The 24,805-nt window shown below is 41.6% G+C and overlaps 1 protein-coding gene across 11 annotated transcripts in view; it reads left to right on the top strand.

Annotated features, from left to right (window-relative positions):
* The window catches only part of CUX1 (cut like homeobox 1), a 269,998-nt gene that overhangs the window by 161,196 nt on the left and 83,997 nt on the right, over positions 1–24,805 (top strand). For all 11 annotated transcript variants that reach the window (XM_065694954.1, XM_065694955.1, XM_065694950.1 and 8 more), the window contains exons 9-11: positions 10,700–10,748; positions 19,890–19,994; positions 22,663–22,851. In XM_065694954.1, the coding sequence (XP_065551026.1) occupies positions 10,700–10,748; positions 19,890–19,994; positions 22,663–22,851 (343 nt within the window). The remainder of the gene's footprint in view (positions 1–10,699; positions 10,749–19,889; positions 19,995–22,662; positions 22,852–24,805) is intronic.

The following is a 24,805-nucleotide window of genomic DNA, read 5'->3' as shown; positions in this document are numbered from 1 at the left end:
TCTCCGGAAAGAAACTCCTAAAGATGAATCTGGAATATGTGTGTTGCTATAGTAAAAATTTGGAACAGTGTCCAATTTCTGAGGTTATTTTTGGTTTAAAGAAAACAAAACATACAGAAATGCATGATTTTAGCATTGAAGTAGAATGAGGGAAGATTGTTCATTTCAGGGGTTGAGCTGTTCAAAACCTCAAGTAATTTTTCAGGTGGGACATGGGGATTGTAAAAACAAAAAATAACAACCAAACCCCCCCTGACCTTGACAAGGTATTTGAACTGATTTTACACATTGTGACTTCAGTGAGATGATGAAGTTAAAATATTTATGTGTATTTTTAGAGGATCTTTAATCAAAGCACAGACAATTCTTCCTGCTGATTCTTCACAGTTTGAAGTACTGCCATTCTGATAAAAAAGAATGACACCTCAGATGCCTGCAATTAAGGTTTCTAATTTTGGATAAATGATCTATTTTAACTCCATCAGTAAAGCTAAGTAAATTATTGCAGGTGCTGTATTGAAAGTGCCAAACTATCTATTATTATTTATTTGAAGAAACAGTTATAAAACAGCTTATGTGACTTGTAAAGTTAAGACATGGTCTTTAAGGAATCTCACTTTATGCTTTAATGTACATCTTTTTCAAGTAGAATAAAAACTGGCGAGTTGTGCTCTGGTGCAGAGGGAGCAGCGCAGCCTGTTTTGTGTGTCTGTGTGCATGGAGCCAGCAGCAGCACTGCATGACCACAGCCCTCAGCCTGACTTCCTAAGGAAATGAAGCTTCCATGAGCTTGTGGTCTGTTCTACTGCCAGTGATCGGTTTGCAGTTCGTCAGTTCCTCTCCTAAATTAACTTGGAAGCTGATGATTGCCTTCAGCAGTAATTAATGCCTTTAGAAACCCCCGGCACAGGGAGCTCTGGTGAATCTTGTAGCATTGGGAATGGATAGGAAAGACGGTTTGAGTAGAGTGCTGCAGGTTGAGGGAGCAGCAGTTGCCTCTCTCTCTTGCCACTTGATCAGCCACGTATGTGTTCCTGGAAAGCATCCATAATCCATGTTTCCATTTGTGGGCTGGGAGGCGAAGAGATGACATTTAGGGGATAAGAGAGTGGAAATATTGTGGGAGGAAGCAGCAATGGGGGGCAGATACAAACCACAGATGGGACAGCTTATATTATTACAATAGATATTGTCTAAACAACTTTTAGGAACAATCGATAGGAAACAGTGCTTTATTTGGATTTGGGCTTAAGGGAGGATGTGTTGTTTCATCCACTGACTCGCCTCCATGTAGAGCATCACAGGAAACAGCATGTGAGCTCTCAGGGTGCCAGGTAAACCTCTGGTTCTGCCCGATCAGGTTTTGCAGTAGTGCTGACATGCTGCTTTACAGTGAGGATTTTGCTCACTGTGGGAATCCTATAGACTCCAAATCATGAAAATGGGTAAGAATACATCTGACTCCACCACTTCAGAGGCTGATGCTTCCATCAGGCCAGTGCACAGAACCTTTTTGGAGTAAGCTGCTATCAACCAAGTCAGTTAAATTTGGCACAAATGATAGCGGCTCTGTTTAATTGTTTAACACATTAACTGATGTCTGAAGGTCTGTGAAGAGACTGCAGAAATTGTCAACTCCTGGCAATAGGAATAAACACCCAGAGAGCAGGGTATGGACTCAGAGCTTTAAAATTCCCATCTCCTCTGCAGGGACATGTTCTGAAAGTCAGGGAGGTTCATGGCAGGTGAGAAGGTGTTAGGCTTTACAAGTTTGGGAGTGCATTGAACTAAGCTACCATTAATAAAATAATGACTGCCCAAAATGACTTGCAAAGGATGTTTTGGATTAGGGTTTCTCACAGTGCGGACCACAAACCCACTAATGGAATAAGGGAACAGAAAATGATCCTGTGCATTGTCTGGTAGGAGCCGCATGTTCCTCCTGCTTTTGTCAGGAGCAAAAAGAAGTGAGGGGATGGAGAACATGGGAAACAGTGAGAAATTTGCTTTGTGAATGAGGAGAGCAGCCTTCTTTTAGAAGGACCTCTGAAGCTCATCCTGGATCCTTGGGAAACAGTGGTTTCATCATCGAATCTAACTACAGAGTGTACCCAAAAGAACCAAAGTGAGTACAATTACAGGGAACCTCAGGTTTAATAATGACACTGCCTTAATGTGATTAATAACGCTGTCGATTTCCCATGTCTTATCAGCCGACTGTAGCGCTGCTCTCTATATTTGTTATCTCCATTGTGCGTTGTACTGTGGGTAGATAAATAGAAATACCATGGAGGCAACAGGAAACAAAACAAAAATAATCAAACGTGTTTATCACTAGAGCATTAAAATGGCTGCTGTGGCAGACACCAGATGAATTATGCAATACATAACTTAATTCTCTGGGCCACAGATGTTTCATTTTTCTGCAAGAAGATGATTGAACCTTGAATGACAGTTTCAGGCAGTCTTTGATTGCTCTGTGGGTCACATGCTTGATATGACCTGCATTTGAGTTGCCTTCTACATGCTGTTGCTTTATAAAACATGTAAAATTGACATCATGTTGGCTGCTCAAGGCCAAGTCGGGAGTAATTCCATGCTTTTGATATGCTTTGTGTGCAAGTGGGGGAGAGAGAAGGGTGTCTGTGTTTAAATTCTGGTGTGTTATTGAATCAGCTGAAGTCAGGAGAGGGGAATTGCAGCAAGCTCTTTCAATTTGTAACAGAAGCCACTAGGAAATGGAGAGTTTGCTGCATCTGTGTCATCCTCCATTGTTAGAAAAACCTCAGAGCCGCAGTACTGGATCAGGCAGGGACTGCTGGTACCCAGGGCACAGCACAGTGCAGATGGGCAGTGGCCAGGAAGGCAGCTGGAAATGTTTGTTTATCTAAATCTGCTCTTCTGAGCATGAATATTCAGCATAACCTGAACCTGGAGATAGTGGTCCTCACCCTGAGGACTTAGTCCTGCAAACCTGGTGGCTTTGTACTGATGCTGGGGGAGTGTCTCAATCTCAGGACGTTGATGCAGGTGGGATTCAGGCATAAATACATCAAAAATTAAATATCAGAAAGTTCTTCTTTTCTCAGTAGTCTCTAAAGGCAGGTCAGGATGATTACAGCAGAATTGAATTGCAGGATTGAATTGAACTCCTCTCTGCCTGCCAGTAGTAGAACAAGGAGGAGCAGGAGCCCACAGCTCTGCGGCTGCAGACTTCTCACCAGCTCCCTCAGAAGTCAGTGGAAACTGAGTTTTAGGTCTGTCTGTACAAGGTTATTCTGCAAATTTCAGGTGCAGAAATTCTCTCATGTTTCAGCAAACTTCTTTGAAGGCCTCTGTGGCCCAAAGGGTTGTCACCAGTGGTCTGAGGTGGGAGGAAACCCAGAATAATCCCAATCTGAACACTCCTAATGACTGATTTTAACCCTACTCACAGGGCTTTTGCGGGGTAAAGTAAAAATGCATTGTGGAAGAGGACATGTTTGATCATGAGACTAGGAGAAAAAGGTTTTACTGCAGTTCTTTTCCTGTCTGTAATGGACATGATGGCTGGACATGAAGTTCACAAGAGACCTGTTCTTGGGGAGAGAAAAGCACAATGAAAACACAGAGCTGAGTAAGAGGCATTTAAATGGGGAGTTGAGCAGTATGGGGAGCTAAGATTCATACTGGCTGTGGTACAATATATGTAAATATGTGCCACAATAAGAAAATGGTATTGTCATCATGTAACAAAGGTGTACCATATATTGGGCTACCGGTGTGCCTTTTCTTTATTCCAGCTGCTTACATTAGGCTTTCTTCTTCATATTTTCAAAGTGAGACAGGGTCATGTATGCGTAACACTATGGGGATTAACAGCTCTGGGGTTCCATGAGTTGATGTTACCTATTATATAGTGTTCTTATTTTTCCTCTTCATATTTTATTGAACATATGAATTACTGTCACTCATATCAATTTCTCTCTATAGAAATGATTAAGACAACACTGCTGATCTTTAAAAACTCTACTCTCTGGTGTATCACTACAAAAAAGCTGATTTCTGTTGTGTTTAAAACTTTGTAATTGCAGACATAATTTTCTTACCTTATCCTTGAAATCCTGACTTAAGCATGAAAGAGAAGAACAAAGTGCTGAGCAGGTTTTCTTGGAAAACAGTTTTCCTATGGACTGAAACATGTTTTATTCTATAGGATCTTTTCCTTCTAACAATCGAGATAAATCTTGTCTTGTATTGTCCAAGTATTGCTCAATATCTTGGGCTTTATAAGCAGTTTCTTTAACCTTTATCAATATTTGATGATTACTTGACATCTTTCAAGCGCTTAGGACATCATTTATTGGAAGATCATACCTGCATCTGGCGCAGCTGCTTGATCCTGGTACTTACGACACTAACCTAGTGTGCTTAATGAGAGATCTTTGCATGAGGCTTGGTTTAGTTTTTCAGCTTGAATCTGTATGCAGAGCACTGCCTGGATACAGGGCTAGAAATGAGAGGTAACGAGAATTCTAATAAACCCCCCCAAATCCTGAAATAGTTGGCATTGAGGCTCCTTTTTGCTAGGGGAGGAACTTGATTTAGTATAGGATAACTGCAGAAAGGGGTCTGGACACTGTACAGTGGACATTTAACCCTTCCCCAGATTAATCCCAGTGACGTACTGGGTAATCGCTGAGCACCTGAAGCCAGCCTTTCTTTGATCTCTCAATTTAAAGCCTTCAGTGTTTTGCTGCTTAGCAGAGAGAGGATTTTTTTCTTCAGTTGAGTTCCTAGGAAAGGAAACACCCAATTCGTTACTAAAGTTGGTGGATTTATGAATCCCCGAACAGAGGAATTCTTTTACAAGAGGCCTGCATTTATATGACATTGGAAAAAGGATTATCTGATCTGAAGATCCTTAGAGGGTTCCTGTGAAAGAAAATATTAACCTATAGTTCTTGCAATTTGAAAAGTAGATTTAAGAACTTAGTAGTAAAAAGTGTGAGTTCTTGCCCTTTGACGTGCTGTACTGGTTGTGTGGAAATAACTTCTTTCTTTGTACAACCTTTGTGTCTCTTAGTTTTGGAGGTTGCATTAGCAGTAACAGCAGATTTATCTATTAGATCTTTGTTGGATTAGAATCATTATGAATTCTAAAAATACCTAAACTATGTGTATAGTGATAGTTATAAGGTGGAAGAAAATTAGTGAGGGAGTTATATTGGTTTCTAATGGAAAAATTCTAAGAGCTTGTGTGGTTCTTCTTTCTTTCCTGGAAACTATGCAAGCCAGCAGCAAGGGCACCTTGGCATGGTCACTGAGGTGCAGGGATTAGATGAGGGCATCTACCAGCAGAGCTTAAAAAGAGGCTTGAATTTGGGTAGCAAATTTGTCATGCTTCTTTTTTTGCTTAAAGAAAAGCTAAAATAGGCTATTCAGATGCTGGAACGCTCTTGTGCCCTGAGTGAATGCCGCGATCACTGGGCTGCAGGCAATTTTAATGTTGTTCAGTGATTTGAAATTACTTCCTAGACCCAGGAACCTTCCCTGATAGAAACTGTCTTGAAACTTGAAAGAATTCAGTGCGCTGCTTTTTGCTCCTCCCCCACCCTTTAATGTTTTGTTCCCCCCTTCTTTTCTTTCCCCTGAAAATGTCCCAAATAACTCTTTGCATTTTGGCTTGTGTTAGCAAAGTCCTAGGTTATGCTGCCTGTGATTTAGAAAGGGTAAAAAGTTTGCCTGATTTGGCCAAAATCTGCTCTGTGACAATCACAGATACATGTTACAAGTAGGATTTATGGTTTTTCCTTACTTAACCATAACTGCACAGGAGTTGATAATGTCTGCGTTTAGGTTGCAATTGCCTGCGTAAATGTTTTGGTAATTAGGACGTTTTAACAAGCCCCAGTGGCTCCATAGCCCCTTTGCTCTGACCAGGAAACTTAGACATGTTTGTAAAGAAAACGAATGTGTGGGAAGAAATGGTGTTTGGTTTTTGCCAGACCAGAATACTCCTCTGCCCCACTAGTGAGGTTTCTTGGCCATGCCACTGACTGCAGTTTCACAAGTGTCATCTGGATTTTTCAGTTCTTCCATGTATAAAGAATCCAACAGCAGTTTCCTTCAAGGTTCAGTAAGTTTCAATGTTTAGGGGGCTGTAGCCATGAGATTTGGCAAACCATTCACTTGTCATGTTAATAGAAAAGGAGTTGTTTCTGCCTCTTTAAGCTGGGGTCTAAACGAAGGAGTTGGATCAACTGGATTTTAATCATGAAGTTCAGATTCTTCTTGATTGCAAGTGAAGAGCTTCATGGTGTTTGGGGGTGGTTTACCTGACTGGATTGTATTTAGAAGAGCTGAGCTGCTTCCACGTTACCAATTCTTGAATTTGCTTGCTTGTTACGCTGCTCAAGCCGAAATCACTTGTCTCGATCTTAAAAGGAAAATGGAGCCTTTCTGCAGTTTTCATTTCCCATCAGTAATTGAATTGAAAAGTGGAGTGTTCTTGTTTAAACTCCTGTTTTATAGATGGCATGGGAGCTTTGAGGGCTCTTTCATGGCTGGTAAAAGCTTCTACCTTGTAAAATGTACAGCTTTTAGTGGGGTTTGGTTTTCACTTGAAACACACTAGCAAGAGAAGAAATAATAGAATATTTCATGGGCGTGCTGTTTCAACAGTTCAGGTTCTTTTTACTTGGTGATGCTTATTCTGTAATTCCAAATGCTTGGGCTTAAAATTGGATTGCCTAAATTCCTTAGCCTTTAAGTGTTGAAACTTAGAACAAAACTGGAGAGCTGTCTTGCTTACATGATAACTTTTCCTCTGACACAGATCTTATAAGGAATTAGATCAGATAAATAATTGTATTGTCTGTGGAATGAGAAAACAGAGGGTAGGAATAGTTGTTCCTGAAAAGAGCTTTAACCACTCTTTTTTTCATGATGTGTTTTAATGTTAAAGTATCACCCTTGACAAACCCTGAATACTGTTGAGTTGCAATGTAGAATTCTGCTGTAAATCACCATAAATATCACTGTATTTTAGCAAAAGGTGTTCTTATGACTAGTTACCCTCTGTACCCGTCTGAAGAAAGAGAGAACTTTGGGGTTCTTCCTCTTGCCTTCAGTTTTTGGGTGATGGAGGAATCCAGGCACTCACAAGAGGCCAAGTCATGCATTGCTTCAGGAATGAAGAAAGTTAAAGGTAAAATCACCAGGTCTGTGTCTCTTATAAGGGAGTTTAGTTCCTGTGGAATGACTTTGGTCAGAAGTTTTGGGTCGGTCCATAACTACAGATTTGCTGAACTTGGCCGTTGTTCCCTTCAGGGTTCCCTCCAGATTTTCAGTGAAAACCTGCAGGACAAGATGGTATTTTGCCTGTCAAGTAGTTCCATTGAAAGAAAGAGAAATACTGAAATAGGAAGGGCTGAAAATGAGCAAATGGTGAATACCTCAAAAATGACCTGTGTGGGACTAACACAGTGAGTGGCGTTTCCTCGTACCTTGCAGGTTTGAATTCGACACGGTGCTTTGTAAACAATAAATCAATGCAAGTTGCTTCTGCAAGTGCATAAAAGGTGTGAGAACTGTAATTTATTTCATAATAAATACTTCTGCTGAGCAAACAGTGAATGTAGCTATTAGAGACTTTCTCAAGTAAGTGATTTTAGACTGCTGAGTGCCAGCCACTGATGTGGTAGTTGAGCTTTTAAAATGAAAAGACTGAATTCCTTTTGAAGATTCTTCTGAATGCTGTTGACACTTGTGCTAGGGAAGAATATAGAGTAATTTAATTCATTACTTTACTTAAAGATAACATTTATGGTTGCAGCATTAACCTCCACTGCTAGGCTGGAGGTGTTTTGTTTGAATTTTTGGGGGGATGTTACATCCTTTTAAGTGTGCAGAAACAGATTGTGTGTGGAAAAGCTAGGTAGAAAATACGTATGAGGGAAAGGGGAGTTCAGGATCAGTCAGCTGGTGTGTCTGGATACAAGGACAAAGGGACAATTTTGCCCTTAGCTACAGTTTGACACTTCTGCTGGATTCAGTCAGAATTATCTGTGCATGCTGAAGGGCAGAAATGTCACTTTTATGGCATTCCATATCCTCGGTTGCTTTCTTTTGTAATTGGCTGCGTATACCAGTGCTGTAATAGAGCTCTTAAATCCTGACCCCGGCCAGAACAGCATACAAATACCCCTATTAATACTTCTGTCCATTTTAAATACAGGATTCTCCTGAGTCCTTCCACCTCGTTTTCAGGCACCATCCTCTGTTTCAGCCTGTTCTAGTGGCCACCACAGAGCTTTCCAGTGGTCTGGGGTACTCCTCTGCTTTACTGCTCTTGGTCCCATCTCCTGTGGGTCCTTTGGCCTGAGACATCCCTCTGTTCCTTCTCTCACTCTGCTGTCTCCATCTGTTTCCCTGCTCTTGTCTCCCTTGACTGGCCTCTTAAGACCTTTAAAGGCGGCTGAGGGTCCTGTGATGGATCAAGCTTCCCTCACTCTTCTGCCCCTTCCCATTCATCAATTCTGCATCAGAATCATCATCTTTTCTCCATTTTATTTTCTTCCTCTCCTGATCCAAGGGTTTAGTGCTTCTGAGTCCTTTGCTCTTCTCAGGTTCTGCAGTTCTTGAGACCTTTGGCTGATTCTTATTGTTCTCCAAAGCCTACAGAGAAGCAAGTGGAAACTGGGTTTGCTTAAGCTGTAGGATGCATGTTGGTGTGGGACATTCCCAGCTCTGATTTGGGAAACATGTGACATAATCCAGACATCATTTACTGGCTCCATATAACCTGAGGCATTCACACATAAATTCAGCATGAATGCGTAAGCTTATATAAAGAGGATCCTTAAACTATCCCGGCTTAAAATACTTGTAAAATGCTGGGAAGCATCTTTCTTTTTTTGGTGCCTTAGGATGCTCTCATTCCTGTGTTACAGATACACAGTGGGGTCACTTGCATGGTCTTAGGGATATCTTTTCCATGTGAAATACTGTCATTTCCATAACTGAGTTAACAAGTATTTGGGGGCTGGAGTCTAAAACAAAAGACGTTTCACAACTACAGAGGCTAAGGAGATCGAAGTGGTGTTGTAGGTTTATGTTAACCTGCCCAGCGTTGTCTTCTGGCTACTCCCTGCACACTTTGGATCCTTATTTGCCCAAGGAATGATGGTTCAATTCAGTAACTAATGTCTATTATTTATTATTAATTCAGAACATTGTGTGCATGAGTTCTTTCCAATGTAAGAGCACATTAGCTTCTCCTGCACAGGAAAGCACATGTTAATCTGTTTTCCATTATTGTCCAAAAGACTTTTTCAAGAGGCAATTCATGTTACCCCAACAACATTAAAGGCTGTAATTAAAAATAATTTTCCATTAATGTATATACATACACATTTACTTATTATGATCTTTTACTGCATTTCCCTGAGTGTGCATGTAGAGCCTAAAACGCTGTTGGAAGAGTAAGTCAGTATTCAGTGTAACAATGAAGTCTTGAATGTGCCGGTACCCTGATATACTTCCATTAACCAGCTTTCCCAGCAAACACCTGCATAGAAAAATGGATCTTCTGTGGGATCAGCAGAAAACCAAGCCCTGACTTCCCTGCATGGGCAGAGGAAGGGAATTCCAGTATTTCACAGCTTTTACTGATAATGATCTGCTACAGATTAAAAACAAAACCCAGACATTATGGTGTTGGCAGATTGCAAAAGGACTTGCTGGTTAAAGCTGCTGCTCATAGGAGATGAGGATAGTGTTTATTGCTTCCATATGGTCCAGAGATACAAGACAGGGAAAATGTCTGGGAAGAAGTAATCTAATTACACTGATAGAGAGCATACTTTTAGGTCTGTAGGCCCTTTTCCTGGTACCTTGCACAGGTGAGAACATGAGTGTGGAATATCTGCCCATGATTCAGCATGAGGATACAAAAAGATTGCTTAAGGATTAGGTCCGTTTGTGTAGGTGATGTCTTAGAAATACTGGGGCTTTAAAGGATCAGGGCTGGTAGCTGCCACGTAACACACGTACATGAAGGATCTGGTTTTCCTTGACTATTTGTATAGTTTCCTTTGACTTTCCTATTCAGCTTTGCAGAGTGCATTAAGAGCCCGAGTCTAAATTTAGAGTTTCATAAATATGTGTCAAAAACCTCTTTTCTGTGTAATGTAAAATTAAGTTTCTTGGTCTCTTTGACCTCAGGATATTTTTTCTTTTGCTAAGTTTAGAACCAAACATCTAAGCATGCTGAAACAGAAGAGTAACAGGCTACTTTTGTGTACGTGTATGCGAGTAGTTGACTGTAGTCAGCTGTAGTGTTTGACTTCTCTGTAATTATCACTTGAGAAGCACCTTTACATGTAGGAGAGGTAACACTGCCCTTCTGCAGAAGGTTCGGGAGTAAGATCCTCAAAGATCTAATGAATATGCTCCGATACTCATTATTCATATTCCCCCTTTCGCTGCAAGAAGGGAACAGGCAAAGCAATTGGAAGCTTGCAAACCAGTCCCCAGAGCTGAAACCTGAGATGATTTCACCACTCAGAAGACTGGCTGATCAGTCTCACTGTGTCCTTTTAAAAACATACTGAAAATTGGTATTGTTTGTATGAATGTTGCAATTGTGCTGTGCATGAACTCATATAGCAGGCATTCTTCATGTGATAACAGTACTTCTGCTCTCTTGTTCTCCCAGGGCTGATGAAATCGAGATGATCATGACAGACCTTGAAAGAGCAAATCAGGTAGGATTCTAAATGAGTCCCCTATAAAATTCTAAGTGTGACTAGATCTTTTTTTCCCCTTTCTCTTTGGATTTCATGACAGTCCTTTTATGTGCACTTAGCAGTCGTAACTGCATAAGAGTCAGAAACTATGCAAATTTAGAGGAAACTAGAGCTCTTCAGGGATACTCTGTAAGGATTGTATGCATAGTAGAGCACTGCTTGCCTTACATTCACCTTCTAATTGTTGAAAATTAAGTTTCCCACTATAGTTACTCTTGGGTTTATGTTTCTAAATCCATCATGTTGGCTCTTACTCAGACATACAGGTAACTGGTTTACCCAAATTAAAGGGCTGCTGCCCTGCAGCAGTGGCGGGGCTGCCAGCAGCCTGACCTGGGAAGGCCTGACCTGCTGCTGCAGCTCCAGCTTTTGTGGGCTTCTGTGGGCTTTTCTTTTTCCTTCTTTTTCTGATCTGTTTTATTGCTGTGTTAATTTTTAGCAAGGGTTGGATCAGGCTGTGCCATGCAGGAGAACAAAGACATTGCAATTTGTTCCTGCAGATGCTAATTTGGTAGACTGTGAAATGTCTCTCCCACGTCCTCTCACAGCGCACACACTCCCAAGGAAGTGGCACGATTCTATGGAACTTTTTAAAATGAAAACCTTTAAAAACCCAAACCTAACACCCAAGCAAAGTGCCCTTCTGGTCGAGTCTGTACTTCGAGTAACTGAGGTGATGAAGGAGGAGGTGTGTATGGACATGCAGGATTCATGGGTGATGGTTTCACAGAGGGGAACCTCAACCAGGCATTTGCTTATCGGTGAGCTTTGTTACTCTGTCAGGTAAGATCAGAGATGATAGATCTCAAGTCTCTCAGGTTATGGTTTCATGATCCATTTGAAGCTTACCTAAGAGCAGCTCACCCCCAGGAGGAAGAGTTGCAGCTCCTTCCCCACCATGCAGTCCTGCTGCACGCCTCATGCTGTCACTAATGCTTGTGGAGCCAGACCAGGTCACTGATCCTGTTGGAAACTAAACCCCCTCCAGCTGCTGTTTTGTTTTGTCTTTTCCTTTTGCTAGCTCAGCTTTCAGCCCCACACTCCCCTGGTGCAGCTGACAAGTACAGCAAGTTTATTGTCCCTTACATCAGTGCTTTATAAATTAGGAAAATACTAATGAAGCAGAAGGCAGATTTGGAAGTTGTTGGGTTGATTATTCAGTCAGGAAAAGAAAACTGGGGTTTGCACAGTGGGTTTTTAGTTCTGTCAAAGAACTTTTGTAGACACCATTAAATATTTATGAAAGTGCTAGTAATTATTTGAAAATCTGTAGACTTTTTAGAAATGATGTAGGTGTTAAAGATGTTTTAGTAGAATTATTTTGTGGGTTTTGCAAAGGCAGCACGTTTTGCAGTTACAGCAGTGATTTACCCAGTAGTTTTTTTCTTTTCTCTGGGTAGAAAGGGGTTGTAGTTAAAGAATAGGTATTTTGATGTCCTCATCGCCATACTAAAATGGAACATATCTGTTTATCTAGAAATGTTAAAGATATTTTTCTGTCTAACTGGAGCAAACTTGCAATGTTTGGGGTTTTTTTACTTTATTTTGGGGTCTTTTTTCTTTAATTAATCAAAATTATAAGTGCTTATGTACATAACCCTTCCTTTGGTTGCAATTCAGCAAACTCTGTGTATAAACATCAGTGTGCAACTCATCCATGCTGCTGTAAAGGCAGAAGGGGTGATTCTATCTCCCCTTTCTCCACCTCCTTCCCCCTCCCAGCTGCCCTGGCCCTGTCCCCTCCCTAGCAGCAGCTTTTGCAATTGAGAGACCTTTCACCGATTCCATTGAGCTCAGTAACTGCAGGAAAGCCTGGATTTGGAGCGAAGGGGCCAGGTTTTCCAGCAGCACTGAGATGAGGGACATGAGGGGAGTGGGTGGCCTTGGAGCAGACAGGGAAAGGAAAGATCACGAGTGAGCTCCTGGAGTAGCTCAGCTGCTTTGCTGGAACATGCCCATAGTCCTTGTCTTGTGTGATGCTTTACCTTTCTAAAACGCTTCTATAATAAGCAATCTTTACAGCAGCAATTCCCGTGTTTTACCTCTTTATAGCTGAAAGAAAGTATTAGAAGAAATTAAATCCATTGCACAGGCCAGAAAGTGAGTTTGCATCAGGCTCAAGTGTGAACAATTGCCGAAACAAGTATTTAAAGTAATTATGTATTTAACAGTTAAACTAACATTTCCTTTTACCATTTCGGTAAGTACTTATTCCCCATTATTAAGGCTACCTGTAAAGAGTGATGCTCAGCATGACTCCTGCGTTCAGGATAGACTGCCTTGCTGATTCTCATGGGAGGTTTTGCTGCTCTGGAATTAAAACATTCCCAAATGACAGGGATTTGGAGCAGAAATTTACAGAACAGGAAAAAGTTTTTACTGAAAATGTGAAAAATATTTGCTGTAAATTTTTAAATATCTGATATTTCTTGAAAATCCCTGTCTTGGTTCCTGCCCTTTCTAAATCCAGAGCTGGCATTTATGAGCTTCCCTCGCTCTATGTGGGGGCATCTCCGACTCTTAAGAGGTGGAGAGTGTCATTTCCCCCTCTAGTTCTGCAGTAACAAGAGGATGGATGTGCTCTCTGACATAGTCTGAGTGGTGAAGGCCTTGGGAACAGAGTTAATGTAACTCCCCTTATGTCCTGTTGGGTAAAGCACAGACCATTCTTAATCTTCAGACTCCATCATGTCTCTTCCCCCAGTATTTTTCCCTCATTTGGATCCTCGAATTGTTTCATGCAGGAGCTTTTGGGGCTTGTTTGTGTGCTGTCATCCCCAGATGAAATTACTAGCTCGTAGAAATAATTACCTTTAAATACCAGTGAGCTTTGCAATTTTCTGCTTAGAGAGAAAAACGGGTGGTGACTGCAAAGCTCGGTCTCTCTCCATTGTATCATTAATGCAGTGTATAAACTGTAAACCTAATCAACAAGAGAAATCAATCACTCCCTTGAAAGCAGCAAGCTGGGGGGGGGGGGGCGGTTGGAGGTGTCTGCTGGAGGCAGCAATGTGATGGCAGCGCTGTTATGGTGAGGTGGATCCTGGCTCGGAGGTGGCTGTCGGCTATGCCCCGTGGAGTGACTCTTCCACTTTAAAGTCCAGAATGCTATAAAGTGGTACAAGAAAGACATTAGTAGTACCTGAAGATGGCTGGTCTGCCTAGGCCTGCCCGCAGAGGAGCCATCAGTTCCATAACATGCAGCTTTAGCAGGGGTGCGCAGTCTGAAGGTAACAGCCCCTGCTTGCGTTAGACGCAGCTGTGTCATCTGCAAGACAGAAGAGCTCCTGGCGTTGGCAGCTGGGGTCTGTGATCCCTCTCAGCTCCCGTCCTTGGCTTGTATGGCCTGGGTCTGTAAAGGGCTGAAGTCAAAATATAACTAAATGCAGTGGGAATGGCTTATTTCACTTTACTAACCCACCAGCTCGATAATGAAAATAACCTGAGAGTTCACGCCCCATTTCCATGAAGATTTAATAATCCCGTAGTTTGGGGAAGGGACTCGTTTTATTAAGATTTCATTTTGCACAATAAATCACTGCATCTTTTCTGATATGCTACGAAGTATAATAATAAATAATTAAAGCTAAACTCTGCGTACTTGTCAAAATAAATGATTTATCATAGTTTGGGATAGAGCATCTTTGAATTTTTTATCGTTTGATTCCCAGAATATTACCATTTCCAATCAGGGAAGTTAATGAAGCTCCAGGGTACTTTTTTTTCTGCGTTTGCAGCAGTTACAGTTGTGTGAATGTATATTTGACACAAATATTTATGGTTAGCACTTTTCTGTACCTTTTCGAGTTTAAACCTTTCTCCTCAGTGTTTATGGCAGTAAGTCAGGAATCTTTGGGATGACAGATACACTCAAATGAATTATCCCTCTGTTTCTATACTTCGTGTAGCAACCCAGAGTCAGCCAGTTGTGCACGAGAAAAACGGAGGCTTTGACTGAAAAGAGTAATTCTTATGTTGCGAAAACAGGAAGAATTTGGAGTTTTTAAAAAAAAGGGAGACAAGCTCATTTTAAGGTTCTAGTATTGAGTGTTTATGGTTTCATGCCACTGATGCGTCCAGATTTCTTTGCTAGCTTTAGATATTCAGTTCACATTGTTTAAAAATTGAGAAGCCTCCAGTATCTGAAGGGGGTCTGCAAGGATGCTAGAGGGGGACTCTTCATCAGGGACTGTAGCAATAGGACAAGGGATGATGGGTTTAAACTGAAACAGGGGAAGTTCAGGTTAGATGTAAGAAGCAGATGATATTCCCTAGCAGATGAGGTCATTCCCTTCATCCAGTGATTTTACTACCTGTAAAATGGGAATGCTAACATTTGCTTTATAAAGTGCATTGAGATCCTTGCACGAAGAGGTGCTGTATAAAGGCAAAATACGGTTAATACTATTTTCATACAAACACAGGAGTTTCCTGTAAATGCTTGGCCTTCAGTTGGGAATACATTTATCTGGCAGCCTTTCAGTGCACAAAGGAAAGTGCAATAGCCTGAAGACAAGAGTGAAGACAACCCAACCTCTTCTGTTGGAGGGCTTTCTGACTTATTTTCATGTAATATTCCATTGCTGGAAAAAACAGATGCCAGAGCCCTGAAGAACCTTTCATGGCGTAGATTTTCGGATAACCTGGCTGTTGTTCTGGGAAAGCTGGGCTCATTTCGAGGGTTTAAAATACATTTGTATGGCTCAAAAGTTAGAAGATGAAAGCCCATTGAACCAGTGTGCTGTAACTGATCTCATACTCTTTGACAAACAGAGCTTCTGCAGCCGCTTGCAAGTAAGATCGTCAGCTTCAAGCACTTAAAGCCAAACCTGTTGATTACTGCCATAACTGGGCTCATTAACTTCAGCAGAATTACTTGTGATAATATACACTCCTTGCCCATAGGAAGATTCTTCTACGTATAGCACTGAGTTCAGCATGTAATAAGGAAATACAGTTTGGCTGGTAGAACTCTTAAGGGGAAGGTTACACTTTTTCTGCTTGTAAGCATCTCATTTTGCTATTCACACCACTGGTCTTTGATCAAATTAACATTTTACTGTATGTAGAAGAGCCTTCGGTTCATGCTATTCATTATCTTGTCAGGAAACAATGAGAATAATTTAAACTGGATATATTGTGTAAGGCTTTGGGGTTTTTTAATTGGAAAGCACACGGCAGCATTATGCTCATGACCTGCTGGCTCCAGTGGGAACAGTACAATATTTACATGCTGAATTAAGGAGAATAAAAGTATTTTGAAATACTTTGTTACCAGGGAGGTAGCTCTATGCTAGAAAAACATCAGTATAGAAATGAGGAGGAATTGCATGATCTAGCTATCCAGAAAAATAGCAGTATTAGGCAATGCTGGGTTTGCATCATCTCTCTGAAGACCAGTAGTGTGACTGTCATTGGTCATGGTGGTGTTTCTGGGTTGTGCATAGAAGATTTGGAGGTAAGGAACCAAGAGTTTTAGCACTGAGTGATGAAAAGCAACAGTACTATGGCAGATACATTTCTTAGCCGAAGTGGGATAGTTTCAGACAAAGAGAAGGTTGCGTGAACTTTCCAGTGACTGAAGTTGTGCAAGCTCTCTAGGTTTTAGCCATTTTCCATCCTGGGTGTCTGTCTCTGCCTGCACTTTCTTATTTCAGGAAAAATTATCCAACCATTTCTAAGGACAAGATCAGGACAAAAACTAATCCAGTTTTTCCCACAAGTTACAAGTTATTCTCACTTTGGTGAGGAGCCTGCTGTGCCCCTATTGAAGACAAGGGCTTTGGCACTTGATGAAGGAGTGTTCTCTCAGGGTTGTATCTTCTGTTGCTCAAGTACGAGGGGGGGAAAGAAAGGGAAAAAAACCCAAGTTTGGCCAGCCTATAAGTGTCTGAAAAAACCCCAAGAGTTCAGACCAGCTCAGCAGAATCTGGTTTGAATTTGTCAGCTTTGATGTCTGTGCCTGTCCCAAGCACGCTGCAGTCTGTCGCTGCGCCGGCTGGTGAACATTAACCAGCCAGGTTTTGCTTCTCTTGGTGGCAATTGAAGGTGCCACTTGAACAGGGAGCACGGGCAGGGGAGACGCTGCCCCAGGCTGCCCCTTCTGCAATGGGGAGACCGGCAATGCCGGCGTGAGAGCACAGAGAGCAGGAAGCGGAGACGGGAATCGTGGTGGGGAGGGAGGAAAGGAGGAAGGAGAAGGACCGGGACGGGGCTGCCACGAGGTCAGCTGGAGAAGAAGCAACGAGGAGAAGAGGAAGGAGGAAATCGTGGGGGTAAGACTAATTCTGGGAGTTTGTGTATTAGGTCGTGCGAGGTATGAGCTTGCCTGGAGCTAAAGTCAGCGCGAAGCTCCGAGGAAACAGAAATGATGCTTCCAGCAGCCAAAATGAATCAGGAAGGGAACAAAGTGATGAGCAGAGAGGGGTGGGAGTCAAAGAGGGAGAACTAGAGGGTTCTGTAGGGGAGCAGTTGCTGTGTGGGGTCTCGAGTGCAGGTGAGAGACAGCCAAACACAGCCTGTGCCACAGGAGGTGGTTGTGTTTGACACCACCGTGCGCAGCACCTGAATGGAGATGTGCTGGGACTTAAGGAACCCATACACCTCAAGATGGAGGTTGTGCCAGTGCATTCATTAACGATTCTGAAGCACTTGGATCCTTTGGTGGTGGAAACCAGAGCACAGCCTGTGAGGAAGCCATTAATCCTATCTGCAGAGGAGGGTGGGATTAGTTTGCAGTAAATAAACCGCAGAGGTCACACACGGAACAAGGAGGACGAAGCAAAATACTCATTCAGTGAGCAATATTCATCCTGAGAGCTGAATGAAGCAGGGGAGGGTCTTGTGGGGAGAAGCAGTAGCATGTTACTGAGTGGTTCCAGCCTGCCTCCCAAAGCCCCACACACAGGGGGTGGCCGAGCACACCCGCGGCGCTGGGGCAGGCTTTTCAGAACTTCTAAGTGCTCAATTTTGAACCTGCTGTTCTTTTAACAGGTTTTTATGTGTAATTTATAATTCATATTGCAATAGCACCCACAGGTGCTTTCCAGGCATTGAATGCATCTCTGATTATGGCTCAAAAATGCTTCCATTCTGGAATAAAAAATAAGAGGAAAATGGATGAGTATTTCCCAAGCAGAATAGCCCGAAGTTTCTGTTGGTGTCTTTTCAACAATGCCCAGTACGGAATCTTGTCTAATATTATTCACAGGATTACAACAGGTGGTGTGAATTGGCTGGGGAGGCTGTGCAGAGAGGGCAGCTGACAGCTTACTGTATATGCAGATGTAACATCTATTAGAAATACCCTCTGTGGTTTGCTTGCATGCGAGCTGAATAGGTTCTGAAAACAATGCTGCTGTGAATGGAAGCCATCAGCAGAATTGCTTAAGGCTGCAAAACTCATTACTTATACAGCAGTAGAGCAAGTGCCACAGTGTAGTAACTTGTTCTGCTTTACTGGAGTTGTTTAGCAGTTATTAGATCAATATATGTACATCCACGTCTAATAAAGTGCAAGAAAATAATTTATCTCAATGTGTACTGTAAGCTCAGGTTTTTATCCTGATACTACCCAGCTGCATGAACAGCATCAACTTTCTTTTTTGGTGCCTTTTTAATGCTGCTGCCATGTTTTCAAGCACACAATAGCTTGTGTCCCATGCTCTGATTAGTAGAGCCATGATACTGTACTTTTTACAATCACATTTTAATTACAGCTGTAGAACCTATGCAAAATCATTTAATATAATGTTGTGAGCAAATAGCACAGATGATGCATTTAGGATTTGATTGCTGCTAGTTTACTGATTGATTACACATGCAGACAGTCTCTGCTTTGACTAGGAGCTCAAAGATCATGCACACATACAGCGATACAGGTTTTATATGCGCTGCTTTAGATGACTGAGGATTTCAAAAGGATTAGCTGAAAAAACAGGGAGTCTGGCACACAGAAATACGGCAGTTTATGGTGGCTTAAAAAATGGCAGTGTGAATTTATGACTCAATAAAGAAAGGGGACCCATCAGTGTAAAGGGTAAAAGTTGGTCAAGAAAAGTTCTGGCCATGATTTGCAGCAGCTCATGGGTTTGGAAGAGTTGCTGATATGTTTTACAAGTAGAGATAGAAAATGATGCTAGCTGTTTTCTGCCGAAGGTGCAGCATGATTTGCATGGAGTAGCCTGGATGACAAGCAGTGACTACTCAAGGAGGTTTCAGTGTGGCTTTATAACAATAAAATACATTTCTTTTAAGAAGAGGGAAGAAAGTTTGGCCAGGAGGAGTATATATTGTAGAACAACCAGGTTCTGCTCCACTTCTCTGAACAGAAGCTTATACACAGTTATGGAAAGGACTTTGCTGCTATTTATTGCCTGAAGTTACTGATCCATCTGTCTCTACCCAAACTCTTGTGCAGACAATCTTTCCTCATAATTCTGCCTTTCTCCTTTCTATCATTACTCAATATTTATAGGGGAATTCTGTCTGGTAGCCAGGTCCCAGGCTGATAAGATATTGCATAAATCTCCAGGAGCTGGTAACTGAGCTGTGCAAAATCGTCAGTTTAGGGTTAAATATTGCTGAATAAATAGATGTGCTGAAAGAACAGAATCTAACAATTCGTGTTTGGGGAAATAATTACTGAAGAAAGCAAGCCCACAACATTGTGTGTGTGTTAGAGAGAATGGTCAGAGTATCTTTTAATTCAGCATTTACCCGTGAGAATTATTCCCATGAGGAACCTTGCAATAAAATCTGCTTGGTCTATGAGAATAGAAAGAAATTGAATAAAAAGACTCCATTTCCACTTGTATTTATTCAGTCTGGGAAATTCAGTGGGCCGCAGCATTAGTATCAGCAGGGGATTCCTTGCTCCTAGCGTTAAATTACTGTCATAATCGCTCAATTATTTCTTCCTTGTACTGTTTAAAATAAAAATCCATCACATTCTATGTTTTTTCCTAACATTTATTAGGTTGAGTGTTTAGGAAAATCAATTATATTCAGTCAGGCATGAATTGATGAATGTTCTTGTAATAATTGTCAGTTGTTAAACTGAATGTACTTTCTCTTTTCACCCCTTTTCATTTCCTTCAGAGGGCAGAGGTGGCTCAGAGAGAGGCAGAGACCTTAAGGGAGCAGCTCTCATCAGCTAACAAATCTCTCCAACTTGCTACGCAGATCCAGAAGGCACCTGATGTGGTGAGAGAAAATATTTACTGGCTCTTACAGGTTTCTGACATTCCTACAGAACAACTCTTTCAGTTTAAGCTCACAGCTATAAAAATATCTGTTTGAAGTAATATTTTAACAGCAGTGGAATTGTGTTCCTTTGGGATTGCAGTTTGGTTCAACTTCTGAGGGGCCTGGTGGCTGGAGAAGACCACAGGAAGGACAGAGGTGACTGGTATGGTGATCCATAGCTCTCCTCAGCTGGTCCAGGAGGATAGCAGTGACTCAGAAGTTAAATCACATCAGTAAGGGCATCAGCAGAGGAAAAATAAAGGGATTGATGCAGTGTAATGAACAGTGCCTTGGTGGGCCATGAGCACTCGCCTGCCTGAAGGGCACAGAGGAGGTGTGGAGCTTCAGACCAAGGGGACCAACTTTGCCCAGTGTTGGTTACATTAGTGAGGACCTGCTGCCTGCTCATTCTTGTTATTCATAGTGTATGGTCTGTTAGAGGAACTGGAAGTAAGTTCGGTATCATTCCAGTTTTCACTGGATATATCTAAACTGAAAATTACACCTATAAATCCAATAAAAGAAGCTTAAAAAATGGGGAAGATATCCTGTACTCCTCAGGATTTGGTTGCTTGTTGTGTGTCTCTAAATAAAGCAAGGAGTGCTGTTTGGGGAGGTTGGTAGCACTGGCTCTGCTGACCAGACCTTGTGGGCACAGGGTGCTGTTACAGGACTCCAGCTGGTCCTGGGTTAACAGGTATCACAGATGAGCAGGCAGATTACGTTGATTTTCGTTTGCCAAAGGAAAAATAGGAGTATTTAAATGTAAATATGCAATTAAGTGAAATTTAGTGTTCTTCTAAGCAGCAGATTTACCAAACAAAAGGAATCGTGCTCGTTACATTGCTTTTTTACTTGCAGGCCATATACATGCTTGACACTGATATCGGAGAAACACATGGTTGCCTTTAAAATACATTTGCAGAGAATGAATAACAAACCCTAAGTCCTCCAGATCTGTTTGGTCGTCTATTAATATGACCCAGTATTTTCTCAGAGATGGCAGAAGATAGACAAGCAGGCTGCAAAATACAAAATAAGAAGCCTGAATATCACTTGTAACTCTGAATTACCTGCCTCTTCTTATCTCGTGTCCTAGTCTTATCATTATTTTAACATTAGGTCTTTCTTGTATTTAATAGTACTTCTGCACTTCATTTATATTTAATATGACAACTACTGCAGGAGGAAAATGATCATTATCTATCTTATTTCAGACTCTACGTTCGAGTCTCAATAGGCACAAGCAGCAGATGATTATATAACTTGTGATGTTTCATGCAAGCAAATTAGAGGGTTTTTCAAGTTAAAAGTATAATTCAGTGTAATAGGAAAGCGTTGTTAACTGCTGTTCCTACATGTAGCTTTCTGAGATACAATGCTATGCAGTCACTGGAAATCAAGCTAAGTGTTTAGAAGATATGGAAAAGGCATTTTGTTGTGCCTGTATTTTCCAGCAAAGAGGCAATGAAGTATATTTCAACGTGCTGCAATGTCATCTTGAATTGTAAGGAAAGTGCTTGGGTGACAGCATAGGGGGGGTTGAATTTTCAGCTTTTTTGCCGTAGGATCTTTGATATAATGCTTACGATCATTGTGTGTGTCTCTTGTGGTAAATGGATTCTTTCCTCCTTCACTGGTGTTTTCTGAGGAACAGCCATTAACCTTTGTAAGATGTGTTTTAGGCTTTATAATGGAATATGCCTTCTTTATCGGGCTGCCTCATGCTCCCCAGGTCTGCGCAAGAATTTGTGTGTGTTGTTCATGGAAGAGAGGTTCAGAGCTCCAATGCATTATAGCTATTGATCTCTTAACACAAAAGGAGACAAAAGCAATGGTACATTTAGTCTGTGTTACCTTTTCAGAATAGATCTGCCTTTGTCTTAACTTCTCTGTCCCCTCTTAATTCTTGTCCTGCTGGAAAGTTGAGTCCAGTGAGGAGGTTTCAGACTTGAGGACAGATTTTGCAGCCATGGGAAATGGGAAGAAGAAAGGTCCTGATTTGGGAAAGGGAATCTCTAAAAGTGGAGGCCGAAGGGAGAATGGCCTTGTCTTACAGCTGTCACATCTATCTTCATCCCCGTGGAGAAGAGGTTTTAGTTGCTAGCAATAATGTTTAACAGTGAGCAATTTTCAGGCGAAGAGCAAGTGCATTGGAAGCAGCAGTTTGGGGCCATTTCTGACTATTCTGCCTGAGCTGTGCAGCATGCCTACAGACAGCCAAAGGCACACGGCTCTGCCCTTCCTGATTAAGCAATTCTGCTCCATTACTTCCGAACATTCTATCTGATTAGTATTTTGTAAGCACAGATTTTCATAGTTGTCAAAGCATTTGGACTATTAATAATAAATAGATCTAAATAGAATCCTTTGACTTTCACGGCTGCATCTTTCCAGTGCACTTCTGAAATAGGGACATTAATTCTCTCCATTAGCCCTATTTTACCAAAGAGCTGTGCTGGGGAGTAGCAGGGTTCATCTTCCAGATTCACACAGTCAACAGCAGGAGTCCCAGCTTTAGAAATTGTTTGTGTCTCTCATGCTACCCGGAGCCGTGCTTGATCCTTACCTACCTGCCCTGAATTCAAGCTTGTTGCCTTTGTTTTGTTTCATGTTTTCGCATTAGGAGCAGGCCATCGAGGTGCTGACACGGTCCAGCTTGGAGGTGGAGCTGGCTGCGAAGGAGCGGGAGATCGCCCAGCTGGTAGAAGATGTCCAGAGACTCCAGGGCAGCCTCACCAAGCTGCGGGAGAACTCCAGCAGCCAAATCTCCCAGCTGGAGCAGCAGCTGACCGCCAAGAACAGCACACTTAAAGTAAGGCTCAGTTCCGTGCTCAGCACCTTTCAAAGGATACAGCCTTTGTACCAGTGTTGGCTATTACTGGTGGAAGTTTGCTGTGGTTCTGAGAGGCACCATAAAAGCCCCTGACTTCTTCGGGATGCTGTTGAATTCTGTTTTCTGTGGCATTTTATTCTAAGTGATCTCAGGTTTGTTGAAATGTGGTTGACCTAGTTCTCGCTGTTTTGAAATCTGTTTGTGCAGAGCATGGCTACCTTTAGAATTACAACCACTAGCAAACCCCATCATATATTTACCATGGCTCTGGAGTGCAGTAGCTGAACTGAAACAGCACAGCAAATCTGTGTTAGGTTTTGAAACTTTCAGTTCCCACTCCAGTGATTGTTACTGAAGATTTGCCAGGAATGTTTATGTTCTATCTTTGAATTTACCTGCTGCCCATTCCAGTTCTCTCCACTGGCGAAGGGAAGTGTATCATTTAGAGCATAAAACCCAGTAAAATCAGAGAGACTGCTTTTTAGCCTTAATAACCATCTCATTCATTCTTTTGGCTGTGTATTTGCTGCACAGTAATTCCCATTTAGAATTAGCAGTTCAGTCCTGAACTCATTTCTATACCAGCAGCACTGCACTAAACCTAGAAGAAGCATCTAATAGTTTTGTGAGTGCCCCTTTTACCTTTTGCTTCATCAGCTTCACTTTTTTGTGCCCTAGCCCACACAGTTTTAGTCTATCAGTAAGCATGAAAAATGGTTCCTAACATGTGTTATGAATCAGTTTCCTGTAAGTCTTGTCTCTTTCATTGTTCTACCATCTACGAGCTTCGAAGTGTAAACAAGATAAATTTATCTATTCCATTAAAGACTTCATAGTTTTTGCAGGTTTTATAGTCTGAGGGTTTTTTGAAAGCAGGAGGCTGATAGTCCCCACTTAGCTCTGCCTGTGGTGTGGGCAGCTTTCCTCTATCACAATGATTTAAGGTTCAATTGAAACTCTTACAAATTGTTTTAATTCTGACATTTTTTAGTGCTTACTGGTTTTGCTCTGGCGCGGTTTGATTTATGTGGAGAAATGGCTGTTAGGAATGAAAGCAGAAGTGTTGCATTCAGGCTGCTTTCAGCGTGTCTTCAGACAGCCTTTTTTATGAAAATGTTGATGAAAATTCAGGAGAGCAAAGGAAACCCTTTAGGTTCCTATATTGACAGTATCAGTCTCTGCCCATCTGTCACTATGTGAGCACTACTCTTAATGAGGGAGGAAGGAGCTGGCCTGGTTTTGAGCAACACATTTTGCTGGCTATACCTGTCTGAAAGGGTTTTTTTATTTTTTTCATAAAGCCTGATAGAAAATGTCTTGAGTCCTTGCACTTGACAGATTTTCTTGGAATAAAGCATGTTCCTGGTGAGGTCAGTATTAGTTTAGCCATTAACTTCAAAGGGAATGGGATCATAGAAATTACAGAGCAAGCCTTTGATTTTCAGTACAGTAATCTCCTTCCATTTTCTCATAGGCTTGCCCGGCTAATGCTCTGTATTTAGGTTCTTGTTGATAGTGTCTGATGCAGTGACTCTATTGATAAAATTTGAGTCATTTCAACCCTCTCTAACCTTATTTGTTGCAGTATAAAAATATTTCACAATACATACTTTCACCCCTAAGTGCTGGGAAAACCTGTGTCTGAGTTCTGTTGTACAAAGACCCAAATCTCAGTGGCAATGTGTTGATCTCATGTTTGATTATAGAGGGATTGCTTCAACTGAGATTGTAATGGTTGCCTCCACCAAAAATGAATCACAGTTTCACAAATTAAAGCAGTGTTCTCAGACCATATCTTGGGGGAATTCTTTAATACTCTGTGACTTAATGAAACAATACAGAAATACTTTAAGAATTATTGCTTCTTTATCTTCATCTGATCTAATAATCAAAACATGTCCTCTAGTAACAAGTCTTTTCTAATCGTATTTGT

This window comes from Lathamus discolor, chromosome 14 (genome assembly GCF_037157495.1).
Source record: "Lathamus discolor isolate bLatDis1 chromosome 14, bLatDis1.hap1, whole genome shotgun sequence".
In the NCBI taxonomy this organism is placed as follows: Eukaryota; Metazoa; Chordata; class Aves; order Psittaciformes; family Psittacidae; genus Lathamus; species Lathamus discolor.
Note: the sequence above shows the minus strand (reverse complement) of the source record. Positions and strands in the feature narration are given on the sequence as shown.